Source organism: Aulonocara sp. 'chitande type north' Nkhata Bay, linkage group LG10 (assembly GCF_057382095.1).
Source record: "Aulonocara sp. 'chitande type north' Nkhata Bay isolate Kocher_YH1m ecotype deep benthic linkage group LG10, A_spYH_male_GT1.1, whole genome shotgun sequence".
Lineage (NCBI taxonomy): Eukaryota > Metazoa > Chordata > Actinopteri > Cichliformes > Cichlidae > Aulonocara > Aulonocara sp. 'chitande type north' Nkhata Bay.
The window spans coordinates 21,874,234-21,891,671 of record NC_141353.1 but is presented as its reverse complement, the minus strand read 5'-3'; the positions used below and the strand labels follow the sequence as shown (position 1 = coordinate 21,891,671).

The 17,438-nt window shown below is 39.5% G+C and overlaps 1 protein-coding gene across 3 annotated transcripts; it reads left to right on the top strand.

Moving 5' to 3' along the window:
* Positions 1-1,037: 1,037 nt before the first annotated feature.
* On the top strand, positions 1,038-16,967 carry LOC147320871 (RING finger protein 145-like). 3 transcript variants are annotated; one of them, XM_086309085.1, is made up of 12 exons: positions 1,038-1,218; positions 6,471-6,722; positions 7,937-8,045; positions 8,222-8,313; positions 10,420-10,655; positions 10,778-10,953; positions 11,452-11,592; positions 11,923-12,105; positions 12,448-12,595; positions 12,746-12,868; positions 12,992-13,225; positions 13,322-16,967. In XM_086309085.1, exons 2-12 carry the CDS (start codon positions 6,539-6,541, stop codon positions 14,033-14,035), a joined length of 2,340 nt encoding a protein of 779 aa, XP_086165211.1. In that variant the 5' UTR covers positions 1,038-1,218; positions 6,471-6,538; the 3' UTR covers positions 14,036-16,967. The 3 variants fall into 3 exon arrangements, with proteins under 3 accessions (XP_086165211.1, XP_086165210.1, XP_086165209.1); XM_086309084.1 differs by adding an exon at positions 5,557-5,664 and having other exon boundaries at positions 12,746-13,225; XM_086309083.1 differs by having other exon boundaries at positions 12,746-13,225.
* Positions 16,968-17,438: the final 471 nt, after the last annotated feature.

The window sequence follows — 17,438 nt, the reverse complement described above, 5'->3', positions numbered from 1 at the left end:
GCACCCTTAAAATATTTATATGAACTAGAGAAACCCCTTAAATAAGGTGTAAATATAATTAAGACAAAGGCAATCAAAGTGTCATATTAAATTAGAAATAAGTTTTAAAACATACTATGTACAATATAAATAAATGAAAGTGAAAATAGTCTATGTCCACGCAAGGATAAGGATACTAATAGTATTGGTTTGAGAAGTATGTACTTCTTAAACCAATATATAAATGCTTAATAGGAATGTTTGCTAACCCCTCCCAAAAACAGCAGTCTTTTTGACGAACAAAACACACCTTTGTTCTACTATAACTTGCCTGGCGAAAGGGGAATTTATGCTTATCCGCACTGCCGGGAGAATATCTCATTCATATAAACCTAACAATTCCATAAAACTTGTAAAATCAAACACAATTAAAGTAACTAAAGTGACTGGCCACCACCTTAGGCTATGCATTAGGCCTCTCCATTAATTTTACTTTCAGGTTTTGTCCCTAGCTAAATATAAATAAATAAATAAATAAATAAATAAATAAATAAATAAATAAATAAATAAATTCCCTCTTCACATTAGGCAATCGACATCAGTGCTGGTTTTTAAATCCAGATTGAAAACGCATTTTTATTCACTGGCTTTTGACTCAGTGGTTGACTGACTTGTATTTACTCGTATTTTATTGTTTTCGCTATGTTTATTATTTTATCTTATTTATTATTCCTATGGTATCTATTATGTTTCTATTGTTCAGCACTTTGGTCAGCCTTGTGTGTTTTTAAAGTGCTATATAAATAAACGATGATGATGATGATGAAATATTTTAGGCGTTTGTTAATATACTATGATGACTTATTTCTGTAATGTTTCATTCCCCTCCCAAATTTATTTTTACCATTAATTGAGTGACAAAAAAATCACACATCCTAATTCCACTTTATAACAGTCTTTGACAATATGTTGTGAATAAAAAGCTTTGTCAGGTTAAAAAAATATATAACCTGTTCTTTCTGTACGGGACAGTAACATTGCGCATGCTCGGTACATCTTGCTTGGTAACTTGGATAATGGCCGCTAGGTAAGATGAGCGGATGGGCCGCGTCGTTTCAGCGTGAAGTGCTCACTCCGGGAGGACCGTTAACTCGGGCGGTGGCGAGTTAAAATGGTCGATATCCGACCCGTAAGGCATCCAGAAACAGTTGTACATTGTGCGAACATCGTCATTCAAACGTAAGTTCTTATTTTTTTTAAGAGAAATTTGTCTACGTGCCATAACTGGTTGCTAGCCGAGTGTCCCAGTCTGCTACATTTGGGCTTACTTGCTTAGGGGAGCAGGTTATGGTAATCCTCAAGCGTTATAAGCTAGAACATTTTATGTGAACATGTGCGAAGGCTGGCGCCTTAATTTGTAAGGTCAAAAGCAAGCTGATTCGTTCGGAGTGTTTTATTTCCCGCTGTGTTAAACATAAGCTAGGTTGTTGTTGTTAGTAGTTCCTCGGCTCGGTGACAGTGATGCTAGCTGAAAGCGTTAGCTTGATGCAGCTCATCACATAGCGCACGTACGCTGTCATAGCTCGCTATTTCTATCACTTTTACATCCACCAAACTGCGTGGAAACCGTAGGCATGCATTGTCATGTCTGTTATAAGTATTCATGGACGATACAGACCAGTATAGCAAGCAAAATATTGCCGTATTTGCGGCGTAATTGCGAGAATTTATTTCTGTCGAGACAGAGGGGTTACTAGAGTTCATGGCGTAGCACAGTCGTTGCAGCACTCACTCATCCATAACGTTTTCATTGCCGGTGCTTCAGTTAAACTAGTAAATGGTATGCAGCCATTAGACCAAATATACTACAATATACCCTACAGCTGTCAAAGGATTACAACGGATAAAAATTAATTGGTAGACGGCCTTGTTATATAAGTTCAGATTCTGCAAAGTGATGTCTGTCTGGGCAGTGATAGTCGTGGTAAATTTAAAGTTATGTAAGTTAACGGGATCCTGCTACGGGATGCTGGGATAAGAGATGGAAACACTGCTGTTGGCAACTCAAGAAGGAAAAGAAATGTAAGAGCTTTGTTTAAATGGAGTGGATTGAAACTTCGTCACGTTTCTTTTTTAAAAACTAGCACTCACAGTGAAATGTTCCTCTAAAACTTCACGCAGGTATTAAAGGGCACTTAAACGAAGGGTTTGTAAGCAGCTAATTTTTTTTTTCCAAGTGCAGTAGATATGTTGTTTGGAAAAGGCCAGGAAAAAAGAGGGCAACATGTTGCTCTGTGGAATTCACTTTTGTGAGGCTTTGAATTTCCTTAAGCTCCAGCGCTTTTGGGTGAGAGCCTGGTTAACAATTGCTGATTTGTTGGAGAGCCTCGAGTTTTTCAAACATGCTCAGATTGCCTTGGAGTAATTCATGATCACTGTGAGAGGTTTCATCACTTTGAGGTTAATACGTTAGAAATAATATATTGAGTTGCATTGATTACATTTGGTGTGTTTGCTTTGCATCATGCAGTAGTGGCAGTGACGGGATTTAGTAGGTGGGAGGAAACAAAACTGAAATGCAATCTTTAAACAAATCTTTTTGTTTTAATAACTTCAACATTTGTGTAAGAGATGTTTTATGCCATTTTTTAATAGCATTTCATAACTTTGAGGTCAGTCGTTGAAATGGTTGAAAACCTGTACATATTCAAGAATTTTCCTACATTGAACAACCTTTAGCACCCACCAAATCATCAGAAAATGTAGTCAAACTAATTTTAATCTGTTCTGTTAATGCAGGTGCCATTTACTCAAGCATATAAAACATTTTTGTTTATCAAATAAGTAGGGAAATCCAGAGATAGGGTAACTGACTGTATGCTAACTGATCATGCTTATATGACTAGTTGTCCACCAAAAGCCCATTTTAAGCCAGGATAACACTGATATTGGCTAGTGTATGTATAGAACCATAGATGCGAGTTAAAATGTTTTTTTTTTTCTTTCTTTAATCCCATCCATTAGATTTTCCATCAGGATCTGTGTTGATATAATAAGTCAACATATTCTTTCTTTCTATATTTCATGTTTTGTAAACTGTTTTGACTTGTAGAAATTGTATTTTGTATGTGTTTATATCCGCCACCGCATTGCTCACCCCCAGATAGTGTTAATAAAGGTGTAAGTAAACTAGAGCTGGGCGATAGAACGATAACGATATGTATCGCGATATAACTTTTACTCGATAGAGAAATTAAGCTATCGCGATAGACCTCGCCGCTCTTGTCCTCTTTTAAAAAAAAAAAAAAAAAAAAAAAAGGTCAGCCAATCCAAATTAAGTAGCGCAGAGCCGAACCAATCACAGCCGCAGCGTCACATCGCGTGACTTGTTACATACAGCACAAGTGCCAAGCCGCACGTGTGTTTGTTTGGGAAGCAGCCAGCGGGTAATGGAGCCAGCGCGTAATGGAGGAAATGAGTGTGCCGACTAGAAAAATCAACCGAGCGTGACCGAAGAGAAAACAGATGATGGTTCCAATGCCGGAGAGATTGTCGAACGGAAGAGCCAAAGAAGTTCCGTAGTGTGAAGGTATTTCGGCTATTTCAAGTCTGACAAAAAACAGAGTAGCGTGCACTGTAAATTGTGCCGAAAACAAGTCTGGAAATTCAATAAACTGGAGCATGCGTCACACTGTGCGCCACTTATTGTTTCGGTGAAATGAATTTCTACAATACTGTTAATTCTACTCTCTGCAGTGTTTAAATGCTTACATATACACACAGTTACTGTCCCTCCACACATACGACTCTGTTCTGCTTCTATGCCCCAGCTTTGTTTACTTTTTCCCACCGAGGCTTCTAGACTTCTGATTGGCCAACATTTCTGCACGGTTAGGAATCTAGCGCCACCTGCTGCTTTGGCATGTTCATAGCAGCTTTTTCCTTCATTTCTGCCTTTATGTGTGGACGGGATTATTTTTTTAAAACGAAAACGGAAAATCTCCGTTTTCAAAAATACCCGTGTACGTGTGGACGTAGCCTCAGTCTCTGACTGGAAGCGCTAATTCGTCATTCGGCTTTTGTCAGACTAAAGTAACTGTTAAAACTGTTTGAAAAGCTAAGCTATACAACAAGGAGAGATTGAGAATTTCCTTTTAGTTCTCAGTTTATTTGATATTGACAAAAGTTAGTCAGTTTTGTCTGTTCTTCTGTAAAACAAACTAAGATTTATTTTTAGAATTAATATTTTGTTTCTAAGTGGAATTGACAATTTAGTCTGTTTCGTTTGTTCTATTTTGAAACTTAAACGCTTTAGCGGCTGCCTTTTGTGTAGTTTGCAATATTTGCCTTTATTTATCTGAAAAAGTCTCATGTTCCTTAAGTACATCTACCCTGTTGAACTTATTATGGGAAATAAATATTTAAATAAAAACAAGCTGCTGATTATTTCACATTTTACTTGTGAGCAACGGCACATTTAAATCTTACAAATATAGTTATTTGGCTTATATCGTGATAGATATCGTTATCGCCTGAAATGAAAAAAACATATCGTGATATGAAAAAATCTCATATCGCCCAGCTCTAAAGTAAACCAAGAAATTATTTTGGCAAAGAGAGAAGTGTAACCATTCTGTCAGCGCAACAGAACAGTATGTGGGCTTTTTTTTAAATGTGAACTGCAGATTTTGCAAGTATGCCTCTTATGCCATTTGTCAGACTTGACCTTTTGAGTTGCACCTGCATTAAAACATCTGAATGTGTTACCACATGCTGTACTTTCAGTTTCCCATGGTGGATTCTGTGCTGTTGGTGATTGTGTGGTAGCAAATAGAAAGGACTGGACAAATTTACATGTCTAGGTTGATTATTGACCCACAGATTTGACTATGCAAATTACAGTTGTGGGTGAAGCTGTTTTTAGCTGGGTCAACCGTGCAATGTTTCTTTGGAATCTTGGTAATAATAACCTATTCAAGACTAGCTGTTGTTCCCAGGATCAAGTTTCCGGCATTCCTGTATGGGTGGATGACGGTAAACAAAGTGAATTGTGGCTGACAGTAGTGCTTTCTGCCTGAACCTATAAAAATACTGTTGGCAGCATTTTGAGAATTTCTTGTTGGTTATTATTGCAACAGCCTTCTTAAAATCATGTCAAAATTATCTGGTAGCTTCATCATTATTAGGATTTTTATGCGTGATATCTGTTTGTAGACTTATAATTGTATGTAATTATACATGTATATTGTATATTGAGGTAGGATCAAATGAGTTTACCTTTAAGTCTGTTTGTACCAACCCTTTCTTTGTCTCATTATTGTTTAAAGTGTATTTTGTTGTTATTTTAGTCATGTTCAAAATAAATCAATCATTCAGTGACAAAAAAAAAAAAGAGTTCTTATGTACACAGCATCACTCGATTGGCTTTAGTTAAGATGGTAAGAAAATGGTCAATGTTTCCCAGCTGTATGGCACTTAATGTTAGTACTGTGCTTGAATAAATAAGTACATATTTAGGCATGGGCAAAAGAAGTAGTGGGTTAAACTAATCTGCAATTTATTGATATAAATCAACAGTTAACTGTTGTTCCTGAGCTGTTATGACACCACAACCACTAACCGAAAGATGTGGCATATGGCAGCAACCATCTTGATCTCTGTGACAGGAAGTTGTAAACAAGCAAGGTAAAAAGTAAGACATGACACTAACCAGTGTGGTTCTGCAGTACTTTGATTTAGAAAATGAGGGGCTATATGTAGGTTTCAGGGTAAAGTGATAACTACTGGAAGTAGTGGGTAACCCTTTTTGGCATAGGTTTGTGTGTTGTGGATGGTGCAAATTCTTATATTCTGTTCTGACTAGTGAATTAGTTACCTTAGTTATTCTGTTATGCTGTTGTGGCAAAGGGGTTTCCTTCATTTAGAAAAAAATAAAATATGTCCACCAAAGATGTTTTGGGATTCTACCAAAGCAAAATACCAAGATAGCAAAATGGACTTTCTAGTTTCTGTTGTATTTGTTTATAAAGTAGCAAAAAACTTCCTTTAAGTAGTTCTTTGTCTCTGGACCCATTGTACTTCAGTCAATAGTCTCATTGAAAGTCCTGTTTGCATCAGGAAAAAAACAAAACACTGTCAGTATGCTAGCCTTTAGAGACTTTAAAATGATTTACGGTCATGTTACTAACTTATTATAAAAATTTGTGGTAATAATGTAACAATTGTTGAGTTTTACCTTTACGTTTAGACCACAAATGAATGAGACAGTTTTGTGATTGACCTCTTAAGTCTTTCGTCTTTTCTTCTGTCTTTTCTTCCTCTGTAGCTCACAGCTTTTCCTTTGACCTTTTATAATAACTGAATTTATATTTTGTTGCCTTTGTTTTGGCTTTCATCTCTCTTTCTGTTTTCCTACTCTCACCTCCTATAACTGCTTCATATTAAGACTCCATCTTCCTTTTTTTATTTGCATTTTCTCTCTTTTGCTACAGACCACCCACTATTAACATCACGTCTTAGTGGTCAGTTCTGCCTTCGGATCAGAGCTTAAACTGAAACCATGGCAGTGAAGGACCGCGTAGAGGCTGTGCTCAATGTGGGTCTGCGTGTTCCCAGCATCATGCTGTTGGATGTCCTCTACCGCTGGGATGTCAGCTCCTTCTTCCAGAAGATCCAGCGCTCCAGCCTTTCCAATAACCCCCTTTTTCAGTACAAGTATCTGGCCCTCTACCTGCACTACGTAGGTCAGTGCCACCTTTCCTGTATTAAAACTTAAGAAAATGTTTGGTGTAACTGAGACACTTTGTTTAAATGCTTTGCAATGTCTGTACCACATTAAAGAGTTCCTCATTTGAAAACATCATGTGTACTTCCCTGTAGTCAGGTTACCATGACCTGCACTGAAACAGTATTATATGCCATGCATTACTGTTTTACCTCTGTTGGTTGAAAGGGCGTGATTTCTTTTTCCATTCAGAAGTGTCGACTCACGTTTGGTATTAGTCAGTAAGTCACGAGGCTCAGCTCTGTAGTGATTGAGAGGGATTATTTGACAGTGTGGCGATCGTGGCTCAAGAGTTGGGAGTTTGCCTTGTAATCGGAAGGTTGCCAGTTTGAGCCCCGGCTCGGACAGTCTCGGTCGTTGTGTCCTTGGGCAAGACACTTCACCCGTTGCCTGCTGGTGGTGGTCAGAGGGCCCGGTGGCGCCAGTGTCCGGCAGCCTCGCCTCTGTCAGTGCGCCCCAGGGTGGCTGTGGCTACAATGTAGCTTGCCATCACCAGTGTGTGAATGAGTGGATGACTGGATGTGTAAAGCACTTTGGGGTCCTTAGGGACTAGTAAAGCGCTATACAAATACAGGCCATTTACCATATCTGCTTTTAAGACACACTAGAAACTCAGAAAACCAGTACTCAAACACAAAGTTCTGAATTCAGTTTTGAAGGCATTACAAAATGTCTTTGCAGCACAAGTGGTTAGCCAGATACATTTACAGTGACACAGAAACACTGAAAGTAACATAAATGAAATAGCTAGGCCTCGTTCTATTTTTGTAATTTAACCTAGCTGAAATAAAGCTATTGTTGAGTTTTCTTTGTGTTTTGGCTGTGTGAGCTCTCAAACTTGGCTGCAGTTGGTTAATGAGCCAATAGGCTTGGTATGTGCTGATGAGCACTGTGGGTGGAAAGAAAGAAGGGAGAACAGGGCAGTAAAAATAAATATGGCTTTGCACTGAAGTGCTTTTAGACACAGTTTTAGGTAGTAGGCTATTGTATGGTAAGGCTTTCTGCAGTTTGTCAAAAATACCCCCCCCCCCCCCCCCAACTATGTCATAAACATCTGTCATACGCTTTATTTATGTGTTTTAAAACGCACTCTGGTCTGCAAACAGGAAGACGGATGCCTTTCAGAATGCATGACTTTCTTGTATTTCTTTTATATTTATGGCTACTTCACAGGTTACATCTTGAGCTTGGTGCTTCTGACTCTGCCTCGTCAGCACCTGGTTAAACTTTACCTGTATGTTCTTACGGCCCTGCTGCTGTTTGCTGGTCACCAAGTGTCAAGGTAAACATTCACAGAAACTTAAATCTACCAGAATAGCTAACAAGATGCCACTACTCCTCTTTTAAATACTGATGTGTGTATGTATGTATGACAGTTTTCCTCTTGTTAATTCATGTGAAGGACTGGACATTGTGAGAATTTCCTCTGTATTGATTGTTTTCGTTTTTCTCTGTCAGGGATTATGTTCGCAGTGAACTGGATTCGGGTTATGAAGGCCCTGTCTACCTGGAACCTCTCTCCATGAACAGATTCACCACTGCACTCATAGGTATAATACTCATAGGTATAATTGTTCAACATTCATATTATTGAAGAATGTGAATGATGAGGTACCAATGTATTGCACATAGATACTAGTGGTGCAACGGATCAAAAATCTCGCGGTTTTAAGTCATGGATCAGAGCAATTTTCAGATCAGCAAAAAAGACAAAAATGTAACATTTACTTATTGAAGTATTTTTTTGCCTGTTGAAAATATTCAACTCAAGACTCATTCCAGGGCAGTACAGTCTTTGTATCTACCACTCAATTCAATTCAATTTTATTTATAAAGAGCCAAATCACAACAACAGTCGTCTCAAGGCGCTTTATATTGTAAGGTAGACCCTACAATAATACATATCGCTCATTATATCGCACTCTGCTGTGATATAATGAGCTGTTATGGTCACGTAGCTTTCCGTTGCCCTGGAGGTCCACCCATTTGTAGTAGTTAGGGCAACAGAAGATGCCTGGGACAGTTCAGCCATAACTTAAATCTTTTCCTGCTCATACATGCTTGGAATGATCTTGCCACTTAAGTGGATGCGAACAGGATATCATAGCGTGGCTCAAGCACGTTCATCATAGTTTAAACCCCTTGTTTTGCACAACGGAATACGGCCTCCCGTCTGCAGCTAAACACCCCACTAGCTTTTGTAATAGCTTTAGCCCGGTCGGACTGGGCAGCAAACTCCTCTGCTCCTCCACTTGGACCGCTAGCGCTGGCCATAACTATCGCTTGACAGACCCACCACGCGCACCATACACATACTTTTTCTTTCTTCTTTTTCGAATCTTCGGATCACGTGCGTGCCAAACCGTGGAGTGGGATCAGTTCGGATTACGGATCAACCGCGATCCGTTGCACCACTAGTAGATACAGACCCGTAGACCCACTTGGGCAGCAGAAAGATATTTATTTATTTATTTATTTAAATTTGAACTGTTTCCTTCTTTTTAATGGCTGCACATACTGCTGTACAAAGTATAGGAACATTAATTTTATAAATTGGCACCTCGTAGCACTGCAGTACAACCAGTAGGACTAAAGCTCAGAATTCATATGCTCTAACCAAATGGCTAAACTGAATGGGCATAGTATTCAGAGCATATGATGAGTAGGATGCATCTTTTGCCATGGGTCTGTGTGAATTTCATCCAAAAGAAAACAGTCTTCATTTTGGGATTGTGTTTTTGGACCCTGCATGGGGCAGTAAGTTGAGATTATTCATTGAATTTGTGTAACCTGGGTCAGTAAACATTCATGGACTATAGTAGACTGTGCAAAGTTGCTAAGAAGATGCATACAGGTACTGGCAAAAGAAAAGCAGACACTTGAGTCTTTTCCTTAAGAAATGTTTGTGTAACAGGAATAAGCACACCTTGTTTTTGTCTTTTTAACAAAAAAAGTGGAAATAGAATACTTGGCTGCACATATGTACATATTTAGCATTGCTCTCATGTCCATGTGAGCACTTTCATTAATTATATAAATACCCAATGCTACAGCATCCACATTAATGGGATTATGAAGGAACCTAATTTGTACCAATTCCAGAATTAAGAAGTGCTCACATACGTATGTGCTTCAGTCTTCCTCTGGGTGGGAAAGCAAAAAGAACAACCTCCTGTAATTTTTCATTATGTCTGTTGCTGCTATGCTTAATTATGTAAAAATGTATCATTTTCTAAATAGAAAATGCTGTAGAGTCTGTGTTTTTAGGACCTAGTTTAAACTTACTAGAGAGTATAGATGGAGTCTCCTGTGCTATAAATAGACCGCAGAGTGCTGCTTTTACTGCGTAGTGAAAGCCTGAGAAAGCGAAAATAAGATGAGTACAGTGACAAAAATATGCTACTGTAAGGAGCAATGTGAGATTAAAGCTGCTTCTCTTCTCTTTTAAATGTTTGTTCCTTTTTGGTGTTTGACACATTTTCACCACTCTAGGAGAGCTATAAATATTCTGATAAATTTTCTTTTAATTGTCAGTTACACGAAAATGATAAATACCACATCACAAAAAACATTTTAAAATCAGAGTGATAATAGTGTCTTTAGTCATTTATTCAACTCTTTGTTTTATATATGTGTGTATGTGTGTCTTCTTTCAGGTCAGCTGGTGGTTTGTACACTTTGTTCCTGTGTGATGCAAACCAAGAGGATTTGGCTGTTCTCTGCTCACCTCCTCCCTCTAGTGGCTAGACTGTGTCTGGTCCCACTCGAGACCATTGTCTTCATCAATAAGTTCTCAATGATCTTCACGGGCCTGGAGGTCATTTACTTCCTGGCGTCTAACTTGCTGGTACCATATAACCTGGCCAAGACTGCCTACAGAGAGCTGGCTCAGGTATTTATTGTGGGCTGATGTTGCAAGCTTTTCAGTTTCTGTGACAGGATTTCAGTTCTGAGATATTTTTCTGTAGATGGTATCAAAGGTATTCTTTATTTCGGTCTTTTTCTGTCCTGCAGGTGGTAGAAGTGTACGGGCTTCTTGCTTTGGGAATGTCACTGTGGAACCAGCTGGTCCTTCCAGTTCTCTTCATGTGTTTTTGGCTCGTGCTGTTTGCTCTGCAGATATACTCCTACTTCAGCACAAGAGACCAGCCTACTTCCAGAGAGAGGCTGCTTTTCCTTTTTCTTACAAGGTAAGACTATAAATCAGGCTGCAAGACACTTTACATTTTACATCACTGACCCTTTAGAAGGTGTGTTTATCTATTTATTGCCTTGTATCGTTGAAGGGGCAGGTAGTGTGTACAAAACATAAATCTAGTTTTGATGTACTGGAATTTATTTAGAAAATCTAATTATATAAAAGTATATAAATTATATAGCATCATATAAATTACAGAGACATTAGATTGCAAAGCAAGTCAGTCTGCAGAGTTTGAGTAAAGCAAGTTTTTAGATTTTGAGATAATTTTGCAGAAATGTGTCAAGAGGAAATTCTAAAAGATGTGTTGGATCCATTTGTCACAGTGCTAAATAACCCATGTTTTGCACTGGTGGACAGAATTAAGTTAAAGCAGACGACTGAGATACTCATCAGAACTTTAAGGACGCGATCTAAATATTTAAAATTGTTTAGAAAGTTGTTGTTTTTTTGTCATGTTCTCTAAGTAATTTGCTCCTCCTTTCTCCAGTATCGCAGAATGCTGTAGTACACCGTACTCTCTGCTGGGTCTGGTTTTCACAGTTTCTTTCATTGCGCTGGGCGTTCTCACACTGTGCAAGTTCTACCTGCAGGGCTACAGAGCCTTTATGAATGACAACACCATGCACAGGTCAGCAAGGTTTTTATTTTCTTGATGTCTTCTGGTATGTTTCTTTTAATTAGTTTAGTCTGTTTTAGCCTCTCTGTCCCAGTAACCATCATGACTGAAGGCAATATGTTTTCTGACTGTTTATCCCATTCGTGTGGAAACACATATATCTGGAACTATTCTTTAAGGATGTCTGCATTTCACACAACTGTCTAATAGGATAAAATAATTGACATTGTATACCCAAAAGTCAAGTCTGGATAAACGTGTATATGATCTCCAACTTGAGTGCAAAGCCAAGGCATATAATTGTGTGGTGTGTTAACTCTAATTTGTTTCCTCTCTGTGCAGGGGGATGACTGAAGGTATCACCTTGCTAATCCTTGCGGTCCAAACTGGCCTCATTGAGCTGCAGGTCATCCACAGAGCCTTCCTCCTCTCTATCATCCTCTTTATTGTTGTTGCTTCCATCCTGCAGTCCATGCTGGAGATAGCAGATCCTATAGTCCTAGCCCTGGGAGCATCTAGAGACAAGTAAGAGAATATACCAAAGACTTTTTTTATGTGTTTATTTTTAAGAAAACTCTGTGTCCCACTGTTTGTTTTATTTTGTACTGATCATAAACAACTATTAATAACTATGGGCAGTTAGTTAATTATCACAGTATTCATTATCTATGGTCATCAGTACAACTCATGCTAACATCATAAATTAAGTAACACTACAGTGTACAGTCCTTCTTTCTTCATTCCTACCTAAACAGGCAGTTAGTCTTTTTGACATCAATAAATGTAATCTGACTCAATGTGTGTATACAAAGCCTGCTATCAACCTGGCTGCTTTCTCATATGCTTGTTTTGCTGCCTGTCCCGTAGGAGTTTGTGGAAGCACTTCCGTGCAGTTTCTCTCTGTCTCTTCCTGCTGATCTTTCCAGCGTACATGGCTTATATGATCTGCCAGTTCTTCCACATGGACTTCTGGCTTCTCATCATCATCTCCTCCTCAATCCTCACCTCTCTCCAGGTAACACACAACCGCATCGCAGTGTGCAAAAACATTAAATCAAATAGTTTAAACTTGCTCTACCCAAACAGTTGAGCCTAATACTAATTAAACATTTATATTTGCTTGTTTGTTTAATTCCATAATAACTCTGAAACACTGTACCACCAGGTCCTTGGCACTCTTTTGATCTATGTTCTCTTCATGGTGGAGGAGTTTCGTAAAGCTCCAGTGGAGAACATGGATGAAGTCATATATTGTGTAAATGGGACCTACAGATTGCTGGAGTTTCTGGTATGTCACACACACATACACCAACTCTTTGCTAAGTTCTGCCTTCTGACTGTAAACAGACACTGTCATCTAATGCATCAGCACGGTCTCTGCCTCACTGTCAGTGATTTGTTCCCTCGCCAGGTTGCGGTGTGCGTGGTGTGCTATGGTGTATCAGAGACTGTATTTGGCGAGTGGAGTGTGATGGGAAGCACCATCATCTTGGTCCACTCGTACTATAACGTCTGGCTCAGAGCCCAGCTGGGCTGGCAGAGCTTCCTGCTCAGGAGAGATGCTGTAAACAAGATAAAAAGCCTCCCCACAGCTAGCAATACACAGCTGCAGCAGTATAACGACATCTGTGCTATCTGCTTCCAGGTATGAACTGTTTTTATGTTTATCTAAAGAGGATGCATGAGAGAGTTAATCTGGGGCTTTAAAAGGTAGGCTAATGTGAAATTTGATTTGTTCCAGGACATGACCAGTGCTGTGATCACTCCGTGCAGTCATTTCTTCCACGCTGGCTGTCTGAAGAAATGGCTGTATGTCCAGGAAACGTGCCCTCTCTGTCATTCACAACTCAAGAGCCAATCACCAACTAATGGCGGAGCTACCCAAGAGACACCTGCAGCCAATCAGAACCCTGCAGGACAGGAAGAAGCCCCAGGCAACAAGCAGGAGGAGGACCACAGCACTCTACCGGAGGATAGGAAAGAGGAAGCGTCAGTAGAGCAGGAGGGAGATAATGAAACTACCACATCAGCTGGGGAAGCCTCCTCTTCCACCTCCCCCACTGGCATGCAGTCTGCTCCCCTGCACATCGTCAACCCTCCATTATCATCTTCCTCTTGTTCTTCTTCTCCTCTTGCAACTGATTCTGTGCCGCACCAGTCCCCTGCAGATCACCCTTCTGCATCTTCTTTCTCTACCTCTTGCACATCAGACACACCTGACGCTCCTGCATCTCACTGCCATTCTGTCTCCACCTTTCACCAACCAACGTCACAGGTACTGACCCAAGCAGAGGCGAACCCTGCTGAACCCGAATCCCTCCCTCAGCTAAAATCAGTCTCCCTTGTGGACAGCAAGGAAAACTCTACTGGTCCATCATCACAATCTAACCCACCAACTCCCCATTCAGTGGAACCTCCTCCTCGTCCTCCACCCCCTCCTCCATTCAACCCCTGAGCTCCATTTTAACACACACAACATACATACATGCATGCATGCATATATAATCACACAATCTAAATAATCCCCTATTGTACTTGTCCAACTGTTTGCTGTTGGCTCTCCCATCATGTCCAACTCCTTCATATCCATATTATGTTTCAAAAGATCTTAAACAATCTCTAAACAGAAATTCATCACTCGGTATTTAAAAAAAAAAAAGAGAAGACAATGATTGCAGCTTTATAAAATGTTAGTACTTGGAGCAATGAAAGGTTTCCCATGATAGGTGTAACCCATGCCAGCAGTGATTTCATCACAGGTGCAGTTGTTTTCCACATGTTCTTTCACAGGGATTCAAATTTAATACAAAAAACAGGATGCAGTAATCTCATCTCAGAATGAATTGGGAGTTTTACACCATGTCCAGAAAATGTGAAAATCAGATTTCCATCCCGGCCTTTTTCTTCCCCCCCCCCCCCCCCCCTACAATCATGCTTTTACCCCTTACCTTTTGATGCCCGACATTTAGGGCAATGGTTGCTCCTGCCTTTGTTTGTACAGCTTGAACTTTCACTGCTGTACATTTCATAGTGTTTGGGTGCCACGATTTATCGAACAATTGATCAGACTATCGATTACTGATGGTTGCATTTTATACCGTGACAAAGTCTTAACATTTCATAACGTCTAGAAATTCTCCACATTTTTTGTTTTTCACTGCTGGGTGTCAGTAGTGTTGTGATTTGGTGAATACTGAGCGTTAGCAGACTGAATGTTGTTTATTGAGGTCGCCGCATGACCTAAAGCCTGGTGCTAAGCAGAGGACACATGGTATGGTCTAGCTGAGGGGTGCAGTGTGAACTTTTGGTTCACATTGAATAACTTACATGTGTCAAGCTTTTGCTTTTATACTACTTCAATATCTGATTCAGACTTGTTTGGCTGGTCCCAGCAAAAAAAACAGTTCTATTCCTCATCGCCAAACTTTTGTATTACTGTTAAAGCAACTTTATTTTTAAGGTCATTTTTACATTACTGCTTTATTGGATACCACACGCTGCAAATGGACTAAGGGGAAGATGGAGAGACGAGGTATAAATTAGTCCACAGAGTTGATAAGGAGCTCGGATTTTGCCCTCATTAGCTCTATTTTATGGTTCTCACTCGCGCTTACCGTTGCAAGCTTAGCTCACTAACAGATCAACCAATCATTCACATTGTTGATCGCTGATGGCAGGAGCCAATCAGCTCCTTTCATCCAGTTACATTAGAGACCCTGTATTTTCCAAGACATTAGGGTTTTCCTGCTCGTCAGTCAGTTTACTCCATAAATTGTTGATACCAGCAAATTGAGCCATAGCTTCTTCTTTTTTTTTTTTTCTTTTTCACAAAAACACACTTTCTTTTGGCTACTGCATTTAGTAGATGAAGCATGGCGAGGAAGAAATATGCTTTGAAATGAGTGTGAAAGACTGAAAACTTGAGGATGGCAAGTCCTGATGCACGCTTATATGTAGACCTTGCTGCCGCTCTGACCACAGAATTTGTTCGTCCCCAATGTGCTATAACCTTGCTACCAATGTTTTTTGTTTTTTTTCTACCTTTTTTTTTCTTTTGGGGTTATATTTGCACTAATGTCATTTTTTACTAGCAATGCTCCAAAGCTGTTCTGTGGATGTCGGCAACCAAATACCCTCTGATGTCTGTGTATGAGGAAACGGCCCAATCTGTTTGTGTGTAATGTACATAAATGTTGCTCTGTACGGAATCTATATTAAACCAGAGGAGTGTTGATATATATATATATATATATATATGTGTAAGACGAGGGCTTGGTTTCTCCAAAGTTTCCTTTCTTTGTTTCTTCACGTGCCTGAGAGCAAAGAGAATTTTTTGGATAAGAAGCTGCTGGGAAATCAAGCCCTCTGATCTTTGAGACCAGCCAGTGTTGCTGCTTCTCCAGTCTATATGATGCATCTTTTAAGCTGGTGTGATCACTCTGGTGCCCTCTACTGTTAGGAGTGGGATCAGCATGGTGCAGACGGACAGGAGACGCATTAATTAGCGCTCAGCAGTATTACTTACTAGCACTATTATTAAAGGTCTTATTAGTATGAATGACCATATTCTTGACATTAGGAAGCGTGGGCTGCAGGGTTGAGAATGAATACACGATCAGTGTAGGATCAAACCTGACCAACGCTGTTTTGACTTTTTGTGTTTATTTTTTTAAAGAGATGAAATGTAGAGTTTGATGTATTTTGCACATGTTCTTCTGAAAGGTGAACCTAAGGACTTTTCTGTACACAACTTATTTTATTACCAACACCATTCCTTCAACGTTGATTTTTTTTTTTTACTTAAATACAGCACTTGAAACGGTTATAATGAATTGAGCTGTTTAAAACACACTTGGTTTTCGCCATGACGCATTTCCACTGCGTCCTGCATTGAGATCACCTGTAAGATGAAATGTGACGTGACGCAAAGTTAGCCTTGCATCTGATATCCAGATGTTTCACTGTTTCCACTTTTCACGATTCTTTGTAAAAATCATAATTTTTTGAGTGTGAGCAAATACAGAAATGGAATCTATAGCTGCCACGGAGTGAGAGCTCTGTAAAGACGTTTTACTGTATTTTCCGAATGCGTTCTTAAATCTGCTCTTCGATACTGTTGCCTCTGACTGACAGATGCGTAGAGATGAATTGTACTTGTGGGGCTGCTCTCCCCGACACTCCCTGCAGATTCTTATTTAAGATGAATTGTTTTTGTCCATTGAGTTTATCCAAAAACAGCTTTAGGACCTGCTCTGTTTAATGTGGCTCTCAGTGCCATTTCTTTTCTGTTAAAATGCTTCATGTTGGTTTTTGGACTTTATGCCTGGCATTGCCTTGTTTATTTTACAAAAACTGAATGTCAAATAAAATGAACCATCCACTCTGAATGCTGTGACTGTTCTTACTAATACTTTGATGAAGTGTAAGGAAAATAACAAAATAAAGATCATTGTTTTGGAAAAGGTAAGCGACTGAAAAGTGGGTGTGATACCACCTGCTGAAATTAAAATGAAATGCCACACAAATAATGTTAAGCAAATAATAATGGGTGTAGTACGTAAGGTCAAAAGCAGTCGAATGTATTACAAAAGCTGTATCAGTTTCTTTGAAAAGTCTCATTTATATGTACATTTTGGAGACAATGCATCAGGTGACTGAGCCGTTGCGTCTGACTTTGAGGTACTGCAACAGCAGAGGGCAGCAATACTGTAGGAAACATGCTCCCCAAAAATGAAGCCAAAACGTCTCTATCACCGCCTAGTGTCTTGGCTGCAGTATAGGTCATAAAAAAACCCTCATCTATGTTAGCGGATGGGACTGGGGTCGGGCTAAAATTAGAAGAAAAAAAAAATCAGATC

What these genes read in the sequence shown, in the direction of transcription:
- LOC147320871 (XM_086309083.1), top strand. Translation starts at nt 6,539, where the DNA reads ATGGCAGTGAAGGACCGCGTAGAGGCTGTGCTCAATGTGGGTCTGCGT. An exon ending in CCTACAGAGAGCTGGCTCAG is followed by an intron (nt 10,656 to 10,777) that starts GTATTTATTGTG and finishes TCTGTCCTGCAG; the next exon opens with GTGGTAGAAGTGTACGGGCT. An exon ending in CTTTTCCTTTTTCTTACAAG is followed by an intron (nt 10,954 to 11,451) that starts GTAAGACTATAA and finishes TCCTTTCTCCAG; the next exon opens with TATCGCAGAATGCTGTAGTA.